Here is a 23,056-nt window from a genome sequence, read left to right as displayed (position 1 = left end):
CCTAGATCATTCTGAAAATGAGTGCCAACTGAATTGCAAACTACGATTTTAATTGCAGTGTCAACATTTGTAAAATCGAATCTTTCACCGTCATATTGTTGGAAACTCATTTAAAAAATTTAAATTTCTCGGTCATTTGTAAATTGTCAAACGAAAGGTAAGGCTTCATTGTTCAAATTTTATGTTCAAATTGTAATCTGCTTTTTCTTTTGTTATCTCTTAATGTTTAATGAAGCTTTCCACTATGAAACTTAGGCCTGTTCTTTTTCTCTGCACTGTGTCCACAGTGCAATAAGTTGAAGTGAAACAGATATACGTTTGTTTCACTTCAACTTATTGTACTGTCTGAACTGGTGCAGACAGTGCAGGCAAAAAGAACAAGCCTTGTGACTAATACATCTTGACAATTTAATGACGCCACGTTGTGCGCGAGCTTCGTTAGTAGTATAAAGATTGTGCCTTTCACTTTCACATTTTCCCTCGTGCACACGTTACGTGACCATACGCGACCATTATTAAAAGTTATGTTCTAAATTTCCTGTGGTGTTCGCATCATTATCATTGACAGATGAGTACTGCCGAGAACGAGGCGATTGAGGATTACGAACCCTCCATCAGGAACGTGATCGAGCAACATTCTTTACGATGGATATTCGTAGGTGGCAAAGGCGGAGTCGGGAAGACAACCTGCAGGTATACATAACCTGGAAATGTCGTCGTGTTAGTCATCTTGGTGATGGGAATCAATAAAAAAAATCCTATTTGATGAGTATATGTTCTTCAAAAGCAGCATATCAGCTGCAGCTTCGCCTGCGTGCAAACGCATCCATTAATTTTACTTTATTTTCTGTCGTGTCATTGTATTTAATAAAGTGCATGTTATTACGTATATTTAATATTATACAATTTTATATAATATTTATGTGTATTTAGATGTACAATTACACATATAATTACATAAACTCTATATTTATATATTATATTATATTTTTCTGTCGTGTCATTGTATTTAATAAAGTGCATGTTATTACGTATATTTAATATTATACAATTTTATATAATATTTATGTGTATTTAGATGTACAATTACACATATAATTACATAAACTCTATATTTATATATTATATTATATATATATATATCAAATATATAAATAATGTAATTTTATATATATTATCACATAATTGTTTTGATATAATAAAATATTCTAAGCCTCTTTCTCTTTTCATAAAATTATGAAAAATATTCTACAATAAATCACTTCATTTTTATATAAATTTAGTATTATACTATTTGTAAATTTTTCTTAAAATAAAACAAATGTTTTTCTACTATATACATCTGCTGTTCTTTCAATAAAAATGTTAGACTAATCTAAATATTTGTTTTGCAGTTGTTCCCTAGCAGTACAGTTGTCCAAAGTTAGGGAGAGTGTACTTATTATATCCACAGATCCAGCGCACAATATCTCTGATGCATTTGACCAAAAATTTAGCAAAATACCTACTAAGGTGAAAAATTTTGATAATTTATTTGCAATGGAGATCGATCCTAATGTTGGTATTACAGAATTACCAGAGGAATATTTTGAGAATGAAACAGGTTTGTCTTTGAAATATTTTTACTTCAGTCTAACATCTGTAAGCTATTTTGGATAAACAGTTTTATGTTAAGAATTATCAATAATAAAAACATAATTTATTAAAAATTAGAATTAATACATAAATAAAATGATATGTAGTAATAATTACTTCAACAATTGCTATGCAGTTGAAGCAAAAAAAATAATACTACATGTTAAGTTTTAAAGAAATATATTTTCTATTATATATTAAATACACTAGACTTATCATTTATAGTTTTAGGAGGAGAAGCGATAAAATTAAGCAAAACTGTTATGCAAGAAATTGTCAGTGCATTTCCTGGTATAGATGAGGCAATGAGCTATGCAGAAGTTATGAAGTAAATTCACAATTTTTATATTTCTCGTTTTTATGAAATAATGCAATAATTAGGTCTCTTTGTAGTAAACTAAAATCACAGACACATCTGAAATCTTCTATTTTCTATTTTCTTTTAATATCTTTATATGATTCTAGGCTTGTAAGAGGAATGAACTTTTCTGTTGTGGTGTTTGATACTGCACCTACTGGACACACGTTAAGGCTACTATCGTTTCCACAAGCGATTGAAAAAGGATTGGGAAAATTAATGCGTCTAAAAATGAAGATTAGTCCCTTTATCACACAAGTTAAAATTAATCCATTATTTAATTTTAAAAAATTAATATTTATTAAGTATATCGTATTAGCTACGCGAATTATTTAAATTGAAAAAAGATTTTTCTGTTATAGATAAGTTCATTGTTGGGATTAACAGACTTTAATGTGGATACATTCTCTAATAAAATGGAGGAAATGCTTTCTGTCATTCAGCAAGTTAACGAGCAGTTTAGAAATCCTGATCAAACGACTTTTATATGTGTTTGCATAGCGGAATTTTTGTCGCTTTATGAAACAGAACGACTTGTACAACAATTAACGAAATATGGTATTGATACCCATAATATTATAGTGAATCAACTATTATTTTTGAAAGAAGGAGATATTCCTTGTCGGCTGTGTCTTTCAAGGCATAACATTCAAAATAAATATCTAGATCAGGTAACTAATGTTGTATTTATGACTGATATTAAAATTTCATTTTCAAAGTTTTTTTTTAAGATCTTAGTAATATTTTATATTTATCATTTTGTCAAAGTGCAAATTAGAAAAAGTATAAGATAAAATTCTTGAAAGATAAATTAAATGTTTCTTTCATTTTAAGATATTGGATCTTTACGAGGATTTTCATGTCACAAAGCTTCCGTTATTAGAAAGAGAAGTACGAGGAGTTCAACAGGTCAGGGAATTTTCGGAAAATCTCGTCAGACCTTACAAACCTTAGCATTTATGTAATAAACGTTTAATAACAATATAACACTTTACACCTAATTCAAGGTTTTATACACTTGCAACCTCGCGCGTTGGAAATTTGTATAAATAAAAGGTATTCCTTTAATATACCTGCTCGATTAAGATATTTGTTATTGCACGTGTTAATAAATTCAATGTTCGCATGCACTATATATTTGCGATATCTAATTTGTACAATACAAATCAGCTTAACATCATAATTTATTTATTTATTTAATGATTTAATGAAACAGAATGTATATTCTGAGAAATTGAAATTTATCATTCAGCATATTCAGTTTTTCTTTATTGTTATCGACGAGATGATATTCTTATTTGTGCTGTTATCAAAAATTTATTAAATCACCGCAAGTTCTTTTCCAATTTGTATAAAAGCATTCACAGCACAATCTATATCTTCAGTCGAATGTGCTGCGCTAATCTGAACACGTATTCTTGCTTTATCTTTTGGTACTACAGGATAGCTGAATCCAATGACGTAGATTCCTTTTTCTGTAAAAATCATTCTCATACAATGTGAGAAAACAAGTTATAAAAAGTTTAATAACATAATATGATAGCTGCTGTATATTTTGTTATTGATAGTTGTTATTCCTATATAGATTCTTATAATTTATATATGAAAAGATTTTATAATTTATATGAATATATATATATGTATATATATATAAATATATACCCATCATTTTATCTGCAAATGTTGTTGCTAACTTTGCATCACCTAACATGACAGGACAGATAGGGTGATTATCACCACTGATAGTGAAGCCAGCCATGGTCATCGCATTTCTGAAATGCTCAGTATTGCTTGCTAAACGATCCAAAAACTTTGTGCTGTTCGTTATAAGATCCATCACCTACTAGTAATATTATACTTAAAATAAAAATGTTTAAATAGCACACACTAAATTAATATTTTTTTAATCTCCTGTTTTAAGGTATGTTTACAGGAACACTGATTAGTTTTATATATATATATAAAATTATAATACATAACATTTTACCTTAATTGCCGATGCAACAACAGGTGGTGGTATTGAATTCGAGAATAGATATGGTCTACTTCTTTGCCTTAGCAAACTTACAATCTCTTTCTTGCTAGTCGTATAACCACCTGCTGCTCCTCCAAGAGCCTTTCCTAACGTAGAGTTAATGATGTCAATATCTCCCAGATGATCAAAATATTCTTCTGTACCTCTGAATCACAATGAAATTAAATGAAATTAAATCGGAGAACAATATCAACGATCGTAAACAGATGTCTGTGAGATTTTGCAGATACCTGCCGGTTTTACCAAAAAATCCAGTGGCATGGCAATCATCTACAAATGTGATAGCATCATATTTTTTTGCAAGCTCGATTATTTTTGATAGTGGTGCAACGGTACCATCCATAGAAAATACTCCATCAGTTGCAATAAGACGCAAACGTGATGATTTACTTTCTTGAAGCTTATTCTCCAAATCCGTCATATCTCTGTGTTTATATCTAGAAATTGCAAATAAAAAAGAAATAGCTTAGCAAATCAAATCAATAACAACAAAAAATGTGACTTATCTTAGTTGGACAAGAATTACCTGTATCTTTTTGCTTTGCACAATCGTATACCATCAATAATAGACGCATGATTTAGCTCATCACTTATTACCACGTCGTCGGCAGTTAATAAAGTTTCAAAGATACCAGCATTCGCGTCAAAGCAGGACGCATAAAGTATCGTATCTTCTCTACCATGAAACTTTGCGATTTTTCTCTCTAATTCGACATGTATCTCCTGTGTTCCACATATAAATCTCACGGAACTCAAACCAGCACCATATTTATCCAGTGCAATCTTTGCTGCTTTAATAACATCTTTATTATCCTACATTTAATGAACTCTCTTATCATCCAATTTTTATAAAAATATCTTATTGTACATTTGCTAGTGTTGATATTGATTCATTGTTTTTGTCTTACCGATAGACCCAGATAATTATTGGCACAAAAATTGAGCGCCTTCTTTCCATTTGATAGTGCGATTTCCTTTCGTTGAGGCGAAGCAATTACGCGCTCATTTTTCCATGTACCAGCTTTAGCTATAGCTGCTAATTCAGACTCGATGCAAGAAACTAAAGAGCTCGTTGTCCGGCCAGTACTCCATTTAACATCTTGAAATTTGAAAACTACACGAAAAAAATCAAGTTACATAATTATTTTACAATAGATATTATTTTATAAATGATAGACATAAAAATAAACGCACTTTTAAAACAGTTATACATGTTATTTGTGGAATCGTTTACTACTTTAGACTTGGATCCAGGTAGAGAGAGATATAACTGTTTAGATAAAAATATAACTGCAGTATGATCTTAAAGTAGTCAAACCGGTTTTACACTTCAGATGCAATAGCAAATAGCATATTGTCGCGTCAAAAATACCTTCGAATGATTATTACACAATTTCGTCTATAATATTCAGCAAAATACTTTCGCATTAAATTTTTAATTTGATGTTTTTTTTAATAAACTTGTATAAATTGTACTGACAGAGTTGTACCATCATAGACGATGACAAAAATAAAGAACTGTAAACGCACCTGTTAAACAATTTCAATTATTATTTTCCAATGTGATTTTATCAATAATTTTTTTTTAAATATATCTCGTGTAAGGTATTTCATGTATCGTACGACGAGACTTTACAAGTTGATTGACTGCGAAACGGAGAGATTCTCGGATTTCTCTGTTTTGCAGTCAATCAACAGACTTGAAAAGTCTTGTCGCACAACATATAAAATCTTGATCTAGTAATATAAAACTGCGGCTTCTAAGAAACGCAAAATTGTCATCGAATTTAGATATTTTATGCTCTAAAGAATGAATAATCCTTTTAAATTTGGAATGGAAAAAGCCTTATGGAAAAATTGTTTTTTCCACTGCACCACATACAAACACACGCGCGCGCGTATGGATGTGTACTACATATATATATATGTTTAAAAACAAAATTTGTATAGTATTTTATTATAATTTTTATAATAACATATTAAGTACTCCGTTCTTGTGTCTTTAACAAACCACATACATTCTAAGTTCCACAAAAGTAATTGTGAATAATACTTTTGTCGAAACATTCATTTCATGTTAAAGATTAAAATAAAAAATGTTGATAGAAAGAATTTAAAAGTAAGTCATAAAGTTAAAAAGTTTTATTTCTATACTACAAATCAACTAAAAAGTAAACTTTGTATGAATTCTAAAAATATAAAGAAAATTTTCACATTCCTCATTTCCTTCCCCAATATTCTATTGCGATCAAAATCTATTAAAGTTAATTGAAATTTAAACTGAAATACTTCCTCCACTTCTTGATTGTAATTACACACGCGCACGCACGCACACACATACACACACCGTGCGCGCGCATATGATTTGTTTTCCTATGTTCTTTCTATATTCCCTTTTTCTATAAATGTGTTTTATATGTACAACAATGAATTAAGCACATGAGATCAGAAAATTTGATTTAATCATTAAAACAAAAAATTAAGTTTATTTCTAGTTCATTCATGTAAAACGTTAAAATTAATGGTGACTATATTTTTGATAAATACAGACTTAAAGTGTTGTTAAATACGTTATATTAGATTTTATAGTTGCTTATGTTTCCACATAACAAATTTTATATTCTCATTAGTGGTTTAATATTTCACTATTTTATTGTTGATAACTTAGATTTTATCACTTTTCACATGTCAAATCACTTAGAGAACGCCTAATTACAAGAAAATCTAATTTTTCTCCATATTCTATAATAAATTTTATTGTTCTTGGAAGTAGTTAATAAAGGATAGCGACATATTATTGAGCATTATAAATACATAGTCTTTACAGTTATTTTATAATTAAAAATTCATGAAATAAATATATATACACATACAAATAAATATATGTTTGGATTTAATTTTCCTCTAGCAAACATCTATAAATACGTATCAGTATATATAATAGATTTGGAGTACTTTAGAGAGGAAATTTCTCTCTTTCTCTCTTTCTCATTTAAGAACTAGTTAACTTTCTTACAATATAAATGGACATTCAACATTACTGGAAATTGATATTCAAACAAAGCTCAGGTTTCTTTGTTCGTAAATACAAAATAAGGTTCACGTCGTCTTGCTTTTTGTAGAAAGTCGCGTTGCCAGAGCATAAGCATGTGGAAAATTATGCACAATCATGTACAATAATCCCAAGTACAAACTTATACCGATAGTAAGAAAGAGATCAAACACAGCCGGTTTCACACTGCAAATAAAATAAAAATTGATTACATATTATATAATCTGTGTCATAAATTGCATTATGAATAAATATGTATATAAAAAATACCATGTACTTTACCTGTATACGTTCAGAGTTGCTTTTGTAATATCATAAAATACAAATTCCGGATCTTGTTTATCAGGAGTATGAAGAGTAACTTTTACATCTCCTAAATATCTCGCCATTGCTTCTTTCAAAGTACCAACTAATAAATTGTTTTTATCCACTAATAATGACGCTGCTCTTGGTTGAGAAGCAAAGTAATTAAACCATAAAGAGAGTGATTCTTTTGATACATCCTGTAAAGAAAGTTTTAGATAAATTATTGTGTATTTAGAAGTATACATTGTTATATAAATAATATTCAATAATATTTAGTTGTTAAATATGTACATATATGTATATACATATGTGACAAAACAGAATTACAAAATTATTCTTTAATATCTTTAATAATTCTAACAACACATTTTTATATTTTATTTTCTTATATATAAAATAAAGGGACAACACAGTCAAGAACATAAAAGATTATAGTAATAAACCTACCAATGGACCGGCAAATATTTGACTAGAACTTAAATTATATATATGACGCGCCAATGCTTCTGATACAATTTGGGTATGCATGTATAATTTGTCGATTTGTCCTTCTTTAGAGACATCTAATATAGTAGTTCTAGTTAAATCATCGTGACTTTTTAATGTAGATAAAGTAGCAGCTGGCAATCTTCGAATACTGTATCTTTCGTGTTCCCAAGCTAATGTTTCTTCTGCAAGATTTATCTTTTTATGCACGCCATCAACAGTAACAGTGTTGAAAGATTGCGAAACGGTTTTAAGTTCTTTGTAAAACAAACCACCTGATGAATTCTCTTTAGGTGGTTTCGACACGTGCACATATAAATTATTACTAGCGGAAACTGTATCAAGACATATTACATAAGCTGCATCCTAAAAATGTTTTCAAATATTAATTATACTATAGAGAATTTATAATTATAATAGTAATAAGAATAAGTAAAAAATTATTCATAAATGTATTAATATTATGTATTAATATTATGATTGTATTACCTGTATAACAGAACCTTCAACCCCATCCAATTGATCTTCCAACCATTTTTTACTACCTTGATAATTTAATTTACCAGCTCCAGTTGCAATAAAAACAAGATTATATTGTGGTCTTGTACGACCAGTGGAGTATAAAGCAGAGAACAATCTTGCTATTTCTAGTAGCATAGCTACACCGGAAGCATTACTGTCTGCACCAAATGACAATTCCTACAATGGCATTGTACTATATACATGAGCTTGTACATCAAACCTTATAAGTTTTATGCATGATATAAAAATAATGAGACTTACAGGTGCCACACCAGTACTATCGTAATATGTTACTATTGCTATGGTAGGTAATTTGTCTTCGGTACCAGTTCCAGTTAATTTACCATGCAACGTGGCAACTTTAACATCTGTTTTAGGAAGTACTTGTCCAGTGGTTACTACTACTTGGTAACCACTAGCTGAAATTGAATTGTATATAGCTTCTGCTGCCGAACCAGCCTTTTCATCTGTGATAAAACTACTTGCGATATCGTCTAAAATCATTTGAAGTTCTGGATCCCATGGCGCAAAGTACACTGGTATCATTGTCTCAGAACTATACATCATAGACTCTTCTAAGTTCATAATATGCTAAAATCAATATATCATTAATTTACGCTTATTTATAATAAACAAAAACTTATAAAAACTGTACTTTTTCAAAGTTGTAAACTTTTGATATATATACTGATCCAATAAGTTGAAATAAAATAAATTATATCTGTTTTATTACACCAACTTATTATACCAGTATATGTATACTATAAGCTTTTCTTTTTTAGATAAACTTTTGTATGATTCATTTTTTGTTTCTTTCTTTTAACATTAGAAAGAAAAAGAGAAAAAATAAACTGTGCAAGTTTAGCTAAAAAGAACAGATCTTAGTTAAGAATCTTTTTTTTTTTAAAAAAAAAAGCAAGTCTTTAATCTGTTTACATCCTTATATCAGATCAAATACTTCAGAATACAATAAAGTGTTGTGTTAATCTTATTACTAACTTGCGTTTCCTCTGTCGTAAGTTCACTTATTTTCTTAGGTAAAACGATCACCAATGCACCAGCCTTATTTTTAATGGACTGGAAGACGACCGGTGTGATATCTAGTATTCTTGCAACGACGCAGTGCCTGGAGGTACTCCAGCCAGCTACAGATCTCGCCTCCAAGGAAATGGACGCACTTCGGCAACCTGATAAACATTATCACAAGTGCGTTTCTTTGAGAATCAAGAGATCGGTTTTCGGACAGATTATCACTGATAAATCTGATATCTTACCATGAGGAACTCCGTGAAGATCGTACTGGTGCATACGAAATACGGGAAACTCGTGGGAGGCAGTTACCGGGTTCACCGGGGAGATGATGATGAAGATCGGTAAAACTATAAGAAGATAGTATGGCAAATATCCCCGGCACAGCTCAGCAAAGCTGTCGCACTCCTCTAGCCACATATTTCGACCGAAAGATTTGTACTGTACCGGCTCAAAAAGGAAATGCGGTTCTTGCACAATTTTGTCGATCTAATTGACTAAGTAAGCCCATCGAATAATTAGCGACTCTCGACCTGTGCAACAACGATAACCGGCAACAGAGAATGACCATGACCAGAGAAAAACTCGAGTTGAAAGAGGCTATGAAGACATGAAATCACATGAAATGAGCCATCCCGGTGTTTCACACAGAACAGTCAGTCGAAATCGCCCATGCACTAGCGCCAGTACATTAATTTTTAAATTGAGAACTACGGGCTAATTTCACCAACGTCGGTTAAGCAAACCGACGGTTAACGTGTCAACCGTGATTGGTTCGTTCTGGTCAAAGACAAATGCGATTGGATAATTCCATTGGAATTAACCATCGGTTAGCTTAACCTAAGTAGAGTCCTAGATATCAGAGAAGCGCGCACATCTCTGATATCTAATGCCTAGTTCACACTGGATGCGATGGACGATGAGCGATAACCAATAAAAGCTTTGCTTTAGCTCACACGACGATGTAAAGAAGAGTTCTTATTGGTTATCGCTCCTCGCGCATCGCTCATCGCGCCTAGTGTGAACTAGGCATAAGACTCTAGGCGCGATGAGCGATGCGCGACGAGCGATAACCAATAAGAACTCTGCTTTTTTACATTGTCGTGTGAGCAAAAGCAAAGCTTTTTATTGGATATCGCTCGTCGTCGTAATTATATCACAGTTCTCAAATCTTCCGACTGATAGCGCTTCGATACAATCTTATAATTTTATCATCGAGCGCAACCTGATTCTATAACAGACATCTAGAATAGACTTGATCTAAAGCCATTTTTTTATTTTTTAATAAAAAGAAATTTGCAGCATATATTTTTGTTTTAAAGAAAATTAATGTAATTCTTCAATCATGGCAATTAAATATTTACGCCAAAAATGTCAATATAATCCGGCTAAAATGAAAAATTTGGAACTCTGTATATTAATATATACTATACAATATAATATAATATACTAATAAAAAAATTAAAATTTTTCAATTCCACAAAAAAGAAACATTATTTATACATCGTTTAGAACAATTAAGAATGTTTCTTCAGAAAAATTAATAATATTTTTTATATTATATACGTTTTTTATTTATATATATCACATCAAGAGTACTATACATAAAATATTTTTTAAATAGTAGTGAAAAGGTAAAAATATGAATATACATACATATAAAATAAATATTTTTATTTACTTTTCATTATACAAATATATAAAATATGTATAAATAAGTATATACAAAACATAATAAAATATTTTATATGCTATATAAAATATAATTCTTTAAAAGTTACACATATATTATTTAATGTATCATATTATATTATATTATAAATCTTTTATTATTTGTTATTATATATATTAGATATTATATATTATTTACGTTGAATTCTGTCTTTTCTATCGGATTTTCATGCGAGATAAGTTAAATAGAATGGCTAACTGAAATATAAATCTCTTTGAGCAGATGCTTCAAGAATTTTTCAGCTCAATTAATCTCTTAGCCATCCCAAGCTCACTTATATTATAACAGCGTGGCGAAGAAGTGTATCAGACAGACATAAAGGGACTCGTGCGCGTGGGAAAAGGAGGGGGGGAGGCGGGGGTCCTCCACTTACGGGGTCTATCAAAACGTGGTTGGTAGTACGTGGGGCACGTTGCATCTTCCGTCGGACCCCCCGGCGTCACCGACAATGCGTCGTTCAATGGCACCTAATTCGCAACAATGGCCCCAGCAGCCATATATTAATGGTCCGTGGCCCGTATATATACTCGACAGCGAGCATTATATCGCCCTCGAGAATCCTACGCTAGTATTAGAGTCGCGAATCCGTATCCAATCCCATATAGTAACGTTTCATGGATTTCAACGTGCGCGCAAGCTTTCGTATTGTGCGTTTGTATATGTGTGTGTTCCGGGTGCATACGTGTAAGTCATCGGAAGCGCAGCATCCCGGACGCGCGCATCTCTCTGCAGATGCGACTCAATTTCGTGGATGACAAATCGCGCCCGTAACGCTGTCGGGCGACGATTAAAGGGCGCGGCCCCCGGAATTTAATGGCGCGTCTTGATTTCGATTAGGGTAGAATAGACCGGTTTATGAATAATAATAACAACGTGTGTGCTACGCGCCACGGGAAAGAGGTGCGGATGCCCGCTGCGGGCAACACCATGACGGAGTTTCTCTATTAATCTATTCTCATTGGCTGATTAATTTATCAAGCTCTAATACACGGTGATACTATGGCGCGATAATACGACATTAAATTGCGACTACGTGCCCAATTTAATTTGTTGATAGGAAAGAGTTGTTATCTCGATCATACACGTTCTTCTTGATTAACAAAATGAATTGAATGCACGGTATAATCAAGTAAAATGCGATCGCTTCGAACAAAATTCACCATAAGAATTCTATAGAATACGGATTCATCGCGTTTGATTGAACTAATTGAGAACGATCATTGGAATGATTTACATACGAATTATGGAACTTAGCGAAAACATCACGTTGTTGCTCAAGGGACACCGTGGTTTCCGTAATTAACGAGCGGCGATTAAATGCTTCTAATTCTAGGTTGCAGGGCGGATCTCGCTATTTTTCCTGTGCATTCCTCTCGGCCATGCTAATCGATACGTCGTTACGATATATTAAAATGCATTTTTTGGTCGTGTCGACAGATCGTTCAGGAGCGCCGCGGTAAATCTTGCGCTCGAGCGAGTCGTGTTTAGTAATTATCGGTCTAATTATTAGCGTTCTAAATTATAGCGACTAGCGCGGGGCTATCATTATCGGGCCGCGATAACGAGTTTCCCGCGCAATTATGTAAAATATTCCTGTTTATTTATACAGAATGAATTACACGCCGGGTCTATTTGAAGTGGCGCGACCACTTTGCTCATATCGCCCCACCGATTCGTCATGAAATGGCTATTAGCTCCTTACACACGCGATTTGTAAGAAAACCGATACTTCTTATTTCTAAAGCACCGTTTACTTTACACTATCTTAAACTAGATTGGACAATCTCTTCGAGATTATGTTTAATCATATGATTTCTCATATAATATTGATATACTTTGTAAACCAGCAGTTCGTACAGTACACATTAAAGGGAACTGGTTGAGTAAGCGGAATATATTAGCTAATTTATATCAATCGTTTCACGTCAATATTTTCAATTCTCACATTCCTCAAGAGAGCTTATGACGTAAAACTTTAAATTTTCTGCAAATTTTAGCGGCTTAGATGACATAACAATCTTGAAAATTACGATGAATTACTTTGTCGAACGATGCCAAAACTCAACAGAACACTGCAAGTCATTGTGACATCAAAACGACTGTAAAATGACTCCAAAATTATTACTAAAGTCACTTTTTGATTACAATTTTCATCTTAACGATTCGTTTTAATATTATCATGATAGCAAATCATGCTATTCTACTTGAGAACACCATCGTTTTTCACGTGATTAAATTTACGAAAATTTTTTCTATAATAATTTTGCTGAAATATTTAGAAATTTAGCTAGATTTATATATAGATAATTAAAAATATCTTTGTTGGATCCTTTGCATAATTATATAGAAAATTCAAATATAATGAGTAATACTGCAAAACATTTTGATATTCTATAGCAATCAGTTTGAGCATCCTATATAATTTAACAATTATTTGAATAGTTTAACAAAATTATTTTTAGATCTGTATCTAGCTAAATTTGTAGATAGACAGTTCAGCAAAACAGTTTTTCCATGTATTAAACTTTCATCTCTGACACGCAAAATGACAAATGACTCGCATAACTTGCCCTCCGACTTGTAATATGTGCTTATGGAATGTTTGCCTTCGGTGACATTATCAGCATTATCGCTCGATTTATAACCTGGAGAAGAAACGTAATGTCCTAGGAAAAACATGCCCATTCAGCGACACGTATGAATCAGCCAGGCGAGAAGTTGCGGGGGAAGGGTGATTTTATCTGCTCGCCTATTAAGAAATATTTACAATTACTTTACAATCCACACTCATCTCCCATCCAGCTATCGACCAGCCGTTACTGATTGTACTCGCTGACAAAATAACGATTTACATTAATTTAGATAAGTCGATTAGGTCATCACCGAGATCTCGCTTTGTAAGTAACGCGTGATTATTGGACTTTCGCTTGCTCTTATCGCCAATCACATAGATATCCGATAATGAGAATGCCCGGCAGTATATATCCTGAAAGTCTGTCCTGTGCAAACGCATAATTATAGTTGTAATTAATTAATATATATATTTATATAGAAGGTTTTTATCAAATTAAAGATCTTATCTCTTTAAATTTATACTTTACGAGAGCTACTTTACACGCAAAGTGTGAGTCTGTTTCCTAAATTGATCGTTTTACAGTATAATATATTAATATATATCTTAACTTATTAATTAACTTTACGAGTAATCGCAGTTAGTCGCAACGATAAGTGTATACTCGATCGTAGGAAACCGACCACGTAATTCGATTCTGAGACGAGGTTGAGCGTTAATGGCGCGCGGACACCGCGGGTGATCGTTTCTGTTTGGTTTGCAGAGCCTGCATGCATCTCTGCGCGCGATCCAGACGGAAATTAATGAATTCCAAATCGATGCAACGCAAGTGGTTAATTTTCGTGGAAGCCACCGCGCGCGAACGAGACGGCTACCCGCTTGGAGAACACGCTCATTTAATGCCATCGGGTACTAATGGCGTTTCGATTGCTCACTGCCAATGGCGTAGAGCCGTTCGTTGTTCGAAGGAAGGTGCGTGTCCAGCATGCAGGTGGCGGGGTATGTATATTATGCCGATTAAAATTTGCATAACTCGCATTACTTTGTATAGTATGTAAATTGCGCATCGGCTGTAAAATATAAGCGTCCTCGTGAGCGCGCGAAGAGACCAGTATACATATATTTACTGTACGGGTCTCTCAAATAAGAACGCCCAGCCATAATTACTATTAAGTTGTCAACACGTAGTTGCTTGAGTAAACAAGATATTAATTGTCTTAATTATTGAGTCACTTTCTCGGATATTTCTACGCGTATCCTTATAATAAATACCAATAATAAATGTTAAAACACCAATATCTGTAATATTAATAAGATCATAAAATAGATACTATTTTCAATTACAATACAATCAGTTGAAAAAATGTTTAATCTGAAATTATTTTATTATAGGGGGAGCTAAAGTAATATGGTTTAAGATTGATAATTCTTGTACTATTTTCTTGTAAATGTAGTTCAATGCTCTAATAATGTGAATCTGTAATGTTTACAAAATGTTGATGTTTAATGATGCATCAAAAAACATGGAGATAACCACAAACCGTATAACTTCTTTGAAGAAGATACTCGTAGAAACCTTAAAAATGTATATAACGTTATGTTTATAAATTCGCACAATCATGTAATTGCGACATGGTACGAACATACGAGTATACTACATGGCACGGAAAAAACAAATTTGTCGAGTATGTAAAAACTTAGCTACACTGTCTGATATCTAAGAAGCAGTGATAACCAAGTAATCCAATCTCTTTAGTTAAATAACATTTTGATATTTTTAACTTTCATATGTCAACATGTGGATCATCCATTTCTGTAGTTAGTTTCAAAGTAAACAACGTCCATATTAACTATGCACTTACGATTAATAATAAAATAAATTTCATACATTGTTTTAGTTAAATTATCTAATTTTATTGTTTTAATCGAATTAAAGATCTATTAAATAGGAGTAGTGACAACCTATAGAAATGACTAAAAATAACTCAAATTGAGTATATATTACGATATTATTGGATTCATCGTTAAGAATTTAATGTTTTAAAATTATTTTTTGCATCTGGCTAAACTTTTAAATGTTTAAAAACATTTGAAGTTTAATAATTATATCAAATTTGCAAGAAAAAGCGGTGTAAAAAATTAAATTTTTTTAAAAATATTACATTGCAACGAATAAATCTCACATATTTTTACGTAGTTTAAGTTATAGAATCCAAAAATGGCCGAAAATTTGAAAAATAAAGAAAAATAGAAAAAACGTAAAACAATATTTTGAAAGAGTTTCAAGGATGGCTAAGAAAGAAATAAATGAGATTATGTATAATAAAAAAATAAGGTTTCTATTTTTTTTTTTAATTGAAGATAATTTTTACCCTATCCTTGGCGACGTAACCGAATGTTAAATTGATAAAGGGCGCAAATAAAAATATTTAAATATCTTACAACTTTTATTTCTCTCTTAAATTGTTTCTCTACAACTTCATTTCTCGAGATATTTTGCTGGGCCGGGAACTTTTTACATGCCGTGTTTATATTGTTGAGTACCTCTATAGATAGCTGGCTCAAGATTCTATGATTTATAATACGCAAACAAACATATAATTAAACGTATGAAATAATACATAAAAAAATTTTAATAATTTCATTTTTTTCTCATTTTCTTCCACTTTTCACATTTTCCCTGGAATAGTTACGTAATTTTCACAGACCATTTTTGGATTATGCTATTTAACATACACGAAAATACGTAAGATTTATTCTTTAAATAATAATTCCCAAAAGTGTTCAATTTCGCACACCTTGCTTTTCGAGTAAATGGGAATTTAATTGTTGGACGACATCGAAGCGTGAAGACGATTAGATTTTAGGGTCACAACTTTCACTACAGATCGTCCGAGATATAGTAAGGACTAGTCGTATACAGGTGACAAATGCAGTACTGGAGTTTTCCTAATTTTATCGATTATCGCTCACTGATCTCACAGCTTTTCCTGAGGTACTGCTATATATATTTCTTCTTTTCTCTCCTATGGGAATCAAAAGGAAGAAAACAGTCGTCGACGAAGAAGCACTTATCTGACTAAAACGACGCACGAAGGAATAACGGTACTGCGTGAAAAACGACAGATTTACGATCAGCTACTGTGATCTCTTAAAAACGATCAACAACCGTGAATATAGTCTGAAGAGATTTTATTCTACTCTGATCGTTCTGAGATCTAGAGAGAAGTAACTGTAATGAAGATATATCTGATTTCACAGAAATCTGCCCAATTTTATCGGCATCTTTATTTGTCTGAAGGGCCTCGTCATAGCAATCCGTACCTGCGTGTTGCATCAGAGATTCGGATCTTGCATACAATTTTGAATACCCTGCTTGTATCGGTGTATCTTATTTTTTTTTTTTCTTTTCGAAAGCTGTAATATCTATTACGAGATCTTCGCGCGCGCATCGCCATTAACTTGTTTCTCAATTCCTGACGGATACAAGCCACGCAACACTCGTATAAATTGAGCCGCGGAGATCGCGGACCGTTTAATCCAACAAAACGAGCCCACTTTATTCCGTCGAGCGCCTCGCAAAAAACTGTTGCAAGATGGATATTGTTGCCAACTGTATGTATTGGCGGTGGTGTACAACATGATTACCGATTAGTCATACTTTATCAATAACGCCACGGAGATCTCACTCTACCTCGATCGTTCGTAGCTTTAGTCTAGCCTGTCAATAAAGGATTGAGTAACCGCGCGATCTGCATCGGCTTAATTCAAATCATATACGTGTAAAATCTTCACGCTTCTTCAAAAGTGTTAATGCCATACGACGGTGACAGCCGCAATTATGTAATTGTCATTTATCGATTACGGATGATCAATAATTCGAAAATTTGACGCAAAGAACGGAGACGTTACAAATATTGAGAAAATTAATGTTACGTAAATACGATTCTGTAAAGTACTAAAATTAATAAATATAAAATTATTCTGTACATGTAACATATATATAGAATATGTAAGAATTGCCGCATATGATATAAAATGTAAAATTTACACATAATACTTGTAATATATTTTTTTAATTTAAATTTTGTTTTTTATATCAATGAAATATTATTTATATGACACATTATGATTGACATTGTAACGTCAAAGTAACGATTACAAAAAAGTAGATCTCTTGCGACTCTTCATTAACCACGCTCCCGTAAATAATTTACGCAGAGTAAAGAACATTAACTTTATTAATAGAGAGAATAAAGTAATAAGTGTAATAGAACTAAACGTAATTCGTTTGTTTGCAGGTGACAGCTTAAGCAAAATTCGCTTATCTCTGTTTGGAATGATTTGGAAAGTCGACTGATTGGTATAGGAATTGATCTTCTTCTCTCTAATATCGATTTTGTTCAGCTGCCTTCACACCAGAAGGGCTTAAAATAGCAGGCGCTGAGGACGCAACAATTAATATTATAAACATTATATTATTTAGTAAATTTTTATTTTGAGCTTTATACATATATTAATTAAATTAAGAATACGAAGTAGCTGATACTCATTTCTGTCAATGTTGATTATCAATTTTAATCTTAGTTTAATACTAATTTAATTTACTTTTCTTTTTTTTCTAATTTTTAGAACTAGAAAACGATAGAAGGTAGGTTAAACCAAAATGAAAATTTATCTACTTTGATAGAAATAAATCCAAATGTCATACCTATCTTTCCTCCTCGATATTGTAAAGCAGCCAAAAGCTAAAAAGATTCAGCTGAAAGATCATCGAGATCCATGACCGTGAATTTTCCACCCATGTCCTGCCATCTTTTTCTGGATATCCCTGGGTATCCCTCTCGCTTTCGTTTCACCGAGAGACACCTGCGGTGTAACCCCGCAACTCGGGAAACCGTTATGGTCATCGGACAGAGATTCCGCCTAATAAAGACATAATTTTACGAGATAGGATCTACCTCGCGCGCGTACCACCATCTTTACGAGCGACTACCCCTCCCCGTCTAATTCGAAAACAGATCGAATGTCGGCCGGCCAGCTCCGCGCGCAGATTCACGATCTTTCCCGGAAAAAAGGACTCCCTACGCGATTTATGACCTCGTTAAGTTCGTAGGACTATGGAGGCTCATATTAACGATGCATCGCAGATCCATTAACCACGATTGTTGAGCGATCTATACGTACGGGGACCGAATAACGGATTCTTAATCCTAGATCTGTTCTCTTGAGTTGGCATTCTGTAAATTTTTCTGTTCAAATTGTAGAATATTTTAGATTATCGTAGACAAGATAAGATTTGGAAAAATAGAATGTTACCTCATAAAACTGCTGTTAACTTACTTAATTACATTAAGTATATGATTCAAACAATTAAATATAATTTGTATGAATATACAAATCAACAACGGCGATAGATGTGTAATACTTATACCAAGTGATAGGTACAGGTATCTAAATATTATAGTTGCGAACTATAATATAGTCCAACTGTGGACACATGTGTTTTATTACAGTTATACTGGATTATAATTCCAATTTCTACGTAAAAATATTGAACTTTTGATCGTAAAAAATTTTTACTACAATTACTACACATCTTCGTAGCTTCTCCGCTATTCCATTCGACTTTCCCTCGTGGAATATCGCCGAGCATATTCCACGAGCGAATCGGCCTGAAAACGCACGGGGGACAAAACAAGTTGCTCTCCACCGTCGACCGATCGTCCGTAAAATGGCCGGCCATTCGGCGCGATAACAACAACTTGATGAAACGATTAAAACCGTAACGAGCCTCCTCCTCCCACAGCCACGGTCGGTGATTGCTGTTGTTACAATCCGCGCTTCCAGCGTGAAAATTTTCCCAATTCGCATGTATGAGCGGCTGCGTTCCCGCGGGAGCGCTCGGTCAACGTGCTGTCGAGACGTCTCTCGCGGGATACACCCCTGATAAATCCGTCCAGCCGGCGTTAACTGCGTTTTTTTCATCCTTTTACGCAGCTGTGATTCGACAACGATTGGTGCCGAATTGTGTAGACAGTTCAACTTTATTTAAAAGAAATATTAGATCTTTCTATACATACATTCATTACAGCTGGATCCCAAAGCTTCAACAAGTTTAAAGAAAAGGAAAACAGATTAAAGCAATGATTTGTAAGTATTTTTTTAAGAATAGGAATTAAGGACCATCATTATTAAAATTTTTTTAATAAATTATATAGATTTTTATTTCTATTCTCTCTGAACAATTAATTCTATTAATTTTAATTATTTTAAAATTAGAAGATATGGGGGAGATATAAATATTAATTATTTTTACTCTTTCTGCTTTTCCTATCCTTCCGTCCTCTGATTATGAATTTTTGATCCAATGGATCACGATTTCACATTAATTATTTTATTTTATAACATAAAATAAAAGTAATTATTTTATAACAGATATATACAAAGATCATCTGATAACTATTACTCAGAAATAACTTCCCAAAATAAACCAGGCATATCTACGACCAGACAGTTTCGAAATTAGCGTGATGCCGTCCGAGAGGCCAACTGGAAGTCATAATTCCGTCATCCTCCAATATCGTTGCTAGTACTAAGTGCCGAAATCACTCAGTGGGCGGAGAGAGCGTTTTGACGATCGTCGCGGCGGCTTTTCCACGATAATCTCAGCTTCTCCGGACATGCAGCTATATGTCAGATGAATTATCCCCAAGAATGGGGCGCGAGGGAGGGAAGTACGCGATAAATAAACTCTAACCCCATTCAAGTAAGTGGTTATGTTTTTAACACGCGCTTGTTGCTAACAGTTCATCCCTATTTCTCCCCAACCACCCTTCTCCATCCGTGCTGTAACGTCGTGGCGTACAACGATCTACACCGCAGAAACGCGCTTCGTCCACCATCATCGTCTCCATAAGCTACGTTATAGTTGCCAATGGCGTAACGACGCAGGGAACATGTAAATTCATTTCGGTTTGAGAAATTTGAGAGAATATAACAAATATAAAACACTGTGAAAAAGATGACGATTAACAGCATTATTTTTATTGAAAATAATTTTGTCAATTCAGTTATTAATAAAATAAAATATGTTCTTGCTTTAATAAAATTTTATTTGTTTTATATTACTATAAGTGTTATTGAAATAACAAGATTATCTTGGTTTAAAGTAATGCTGCTAATACAACATCATTTTTTCTGAAATCTGAAAAGTATCTGAAAAGTGATCGTCCCTATCTTAAGATAATTTTATAAAAACTTTTATCAATATTAAATATTTTAAAAACGAACGAGAATAAAGCTTCTCGATCATATAATTACAATGTATAAATTATAAAGTTAATTTTTTTTTTAGAGAAAAACTTATAAGGAAGACGTATAATTATACATTATATATGTGCTATAAATATGATGCAATACGATGCTTTTACCAAGTACAATACGCAATAAATCTGTTCATAATAAAAAAGAAAAAGACTCTTATCAGCATCTGATGAAGTCGCTCGTAATGGCAACGACTCCAATTCCCCCTCCCCTCCCCCGTGCAAATACAGATATTCGTGGCGTAAAATCTTTACGGTAGGTCCAATTATGTTCTCATTGCTCATCCCGTGTTAACCACCATCGACGGGGCCGAGATCCTCGCGTAGAAGCACGCTCGACTACGCTGTTGCGGTATGCACGGCGCACACGAGCGTACGACTTTTACACGCGCGAGTCTGCGCGAGGGGTGATCGCAGCGGACGAAGAGACGGAAAGAAAGAGCGAATCGGGGTGTGCAGAACGCAGGGGAGAAAGACGGAGAAAACGGGGAGAGCAGGAGGAGAGGATAGTGGAGGCTTCTCTCGTCGAGATGGGAGATGCGCCGACATAACCGATAAATAACAACGGCAACGAGCCTGTCAGACCCTTGTTAAAGCATCGTGCACGCACGCTCACGCGGACCAGCACGCACGTATTCACGCATTAGAATGCGTTTTAACACATTCTCGATCTCTCTCGCTTACGCCCTGGTGGCGAGAGTGCCGTATAAATGTTTTTTGGGCCCCCGGGGCCCCGGTGCACGCCGGTGACGAATATTGCTAGGGCCTCTTCCGACTGTGAGAAAGGCGAATGGTAATTAATATCGTTTCTCCACAAAGAAAAGAGAGAGAGAGAGATAGAGAGAGACGATTTCCTATATGGACGATCATTGTTACCTTGTTACACGAAGTTCCTAGAAACGAACGCCGCGCGTCTCGTGCATGCGTCGCATTTATCGTTGCAGATCCTGTTACGCGGAGATGCAACCGCGAATTTTACAGCGACTCCTCTCCGACGAGGCGTACGTGCGCCGAGTTGCATGCGCGCCATTGTCTGTCATTATGTTCGCGTGCCGTTTGCTATACGATGCGATTAATGAATCACGCCTTTGTTGTCTAACAATAAATGTGTCCGTTGTTCAGGATCTTCTCGGGGCATCCAACACGGAGAGCATTAGAGAGAGAGAGGGAGAAGAATACTGCGGTTAAAGATAGGAATTATTGCGATTATTACGACACGTTGAAGCAGAAAACTATGCACGAACGACTCGCGGTATATGGTGTTACTCGTTTTCTATGGGCGATGCTCGGAAAGGCGATCGTACATACCACATAACACTTGGTCGCGATTATTCGAGAAGAGAACGAATCCTGCGAGCTTAATTTTAATCAGTGTTAATTCCGAGAACGGGTTTCTCCAAAGTCCACTTAGTTTTAATAACTGGAGCATTGGAGAGAATCGAAAATTTTCTCTCTTTCATCTCTTTTGACAAAAATATACCGCACCCGACCACGCCCACATCTCGACGTTCGAGAAAATTCGCGCGCTGCACGCGCCATCGTTTTATCCGCTCAACTTAACACGCCGGAGTTACGAGCTCCGCGTCTCCCCCGTTCGCTCCCCGTCGCGCCTTAAGTACACGTTTTATGAACTGTACTTTATGAATTTGTCGAAGTGCCTGCTTACGATGGTTTCGTTAGCACGCCTCGAGCAGTTTCTCGATAAGGAGTGAGAGGGGTGGCGAGAGAAGGAGCAAGAGAGCGCAGGGCAACTTCCAACTCCGCGTGCGCTCGCAGCATCCTCCGAACACCCGGCCGAGGAGTGGTTTTCGTATCTCGCTCCGAGCTCGCAATATTATCTGACGATAATACGCGTAAGAAATTAATGGCGAGGATTTGTCGCACGCCTCAGCGGTCGTAAGATTTATCTTAATTGCACCGCACGTAAGTCCGTATTTATTTTTCACGCGCGTTATTGGCATATATATTTCGATTATAAATTCTGATAGTAATATAGGTCAATAG

At 34.1% G+C, this 23,056-nt stretch overlaps 3 protein-coding genes across 4 annotated transcripts; 1 reads left to right on the top strand and 2 right to left on the bottom strand.

The window, feature by feature from the left end:
- The first annotated feature begins 332 nt into the window (after nt 1-332).
- On the top strand, nt 333-3,073 carry LOC108771830 (ATPase ASNA1 homolog). 2 transcript variants are annotated; one of them, XM_018537208.1, is made up of 6 exons: nt 333-693; nt 1,395-1,603; nt 1,867-1,963; nt 2,101-2,251; nt 2,356-2,664; nt 2,828-3,073. In XM_018537208.1, the coding sequence occupies exons 1-6, from the start codon at nt 569-571 to the stop codon at nt 2,945-2,947; spliced, it is 1,011 nt and encodes a 336-aa protein (XP_018392710.1). In that variant the 5' UTR covers nt 333-568; the 3' UTR covers nt 2,948-3,073. The 2 variants fall into 2 exon arrangements, with proteins under 2 accessions (XP_018392710.1, XP_018392709.1); XM_018537207.1 differs by having other exon boundaries at nt 1,861-1,963.
- Nucleotides 3,074-3,218: 145 nt separating this feature from the next.
- Gcat (Glycine C-acetyltransferase) lies at nt 3,219-5,258 on the bottom strand. The gene is made up of 7 exons (XM_018537187.1): nt 5,223-5,258; nt 4,937-5,142; nt 4,555-4,841; nt 4,259-4,465; nt 3,981-4,173; nt 3,656-3,833; nt 3,219-3,468 (listed from the first exon to the last, which is right to left on the bottom strand). Exons 1-7 carry the CDS (start codon nt 5,239-5,241, stop codon nt 3,314-3,316), a joined length of 1,245 nt encoding a protein of 414 aa, XP_018392689.1. The 5' UTR covers nt 5,242-5,258; the 3' UTR covers nt 3,219-3,313.
- Nucleotides 5,259-7,014: 1,756 nt separating this feature from the next.
- LOC108771818 (nicalin) lies at nt 7,015-9,991 on the bottom strand. Its single transcript, XM_018537186.1, has 7 exons — nt 9,669-9,991; nt 9,394-9,581; nt 8,656-8,985; nt 8,362-8,571; nt 7,834-8,238; nt 7,363-7,583; nt 7,015-7,266 (listed from the first exon to the last, which is right to left on the bottom strand). Exons 1-7 carry the CDS (start codon nt 9,841-9,843, stop codon nt 7,128-7,130), a joined length of 1,668 nt encoding a protein of 555 aa, XP_018392688.1. The 5' UTR covers nt 9,844-9,991; the 3' UTR covers nt 7,015-7,127.
- Between the last annotated feature and the right edge of the window lie 13,065 nt (nt 9,992-23,056).

The sequence above is a fragment of the Cyphomyrmex costatus genome, unplaced genomic scaffold, assembly GCF_001594065.2.
Source record: "Cyphomyrmex costatus isolate MS0001 unplaced genomic scaffold, Ccosl1.0 scaffold166, whole genome shotgun sequence".
Taxonomy (NCBI): domain Eukaryota; kingdom Metazoa; phylum Arthropoda; class Insecta; order Hymenoptera; family Formicidae; genus Cyphomyrmex; species Cyphomyrmex costatus.
The sequence above is the reverse complement of the archived record's forward strand: the minus strand, read 5'-3'. Positions and strand labels throughout refer to the sequence as shown.

Coding starts and splice junctions, on each gene's coding strand:
- Gcat (XM_018537187.1), bottom strand. Junction 4,842..4,936: donor ATAATTATCTGGGTCTATCG/GTAAGACAAAAA, acceptor CATTAAATGTAG/GATAATAAAGATGTTATTAA. Junction 3,469..3,655: donor ATTTGCAGATAAAATGATGG/GTATATATTTAT, acceptor TGATTTTTACAG/AAAAAGGAATCTACGTCATT.
- LOC108771818 (XM_018537186.1), bottom strand. CDS start 9,843: ATGTGGCTAGAGGAGTGCGACAGCTTTGCTGAGCTGTGCCGGGGATAT. Junction 8,986..9,393: donor TTACGACAGAGGAAACGCAA/GTTAGTAATAAG, acceptor TATTGATTTTAG/CATATTATGAACTTAGAAGA. Junction 7,584..7,833: donor AAATATTTGCCGGTCCATTG/GTAGGTTTATTA, acceptor CTTTCTTTACAG/GATGTATCAAAAGAATCACT.
- LOC108771830 (XM_018537207.1), top strand. CDS start 569: ATGAGTACTGCCGAGAACGAGGCGATTGAGGATTACGAACCCTCCATC. Junction 694..1,394: donor GTCGGGAAGACAACCTGCAG/GTATACATAACC, acceptor TTTGTTTTGCAG/TTGTTCCCTAGCAGTACAGT. Junction 1,604..1,860: donor ATATTTTGAGAATGAAACAG/GTTTGTCTTTGA, acceptor TATCATTTATAG/TTTTAGGAGGAGAAGCGATA.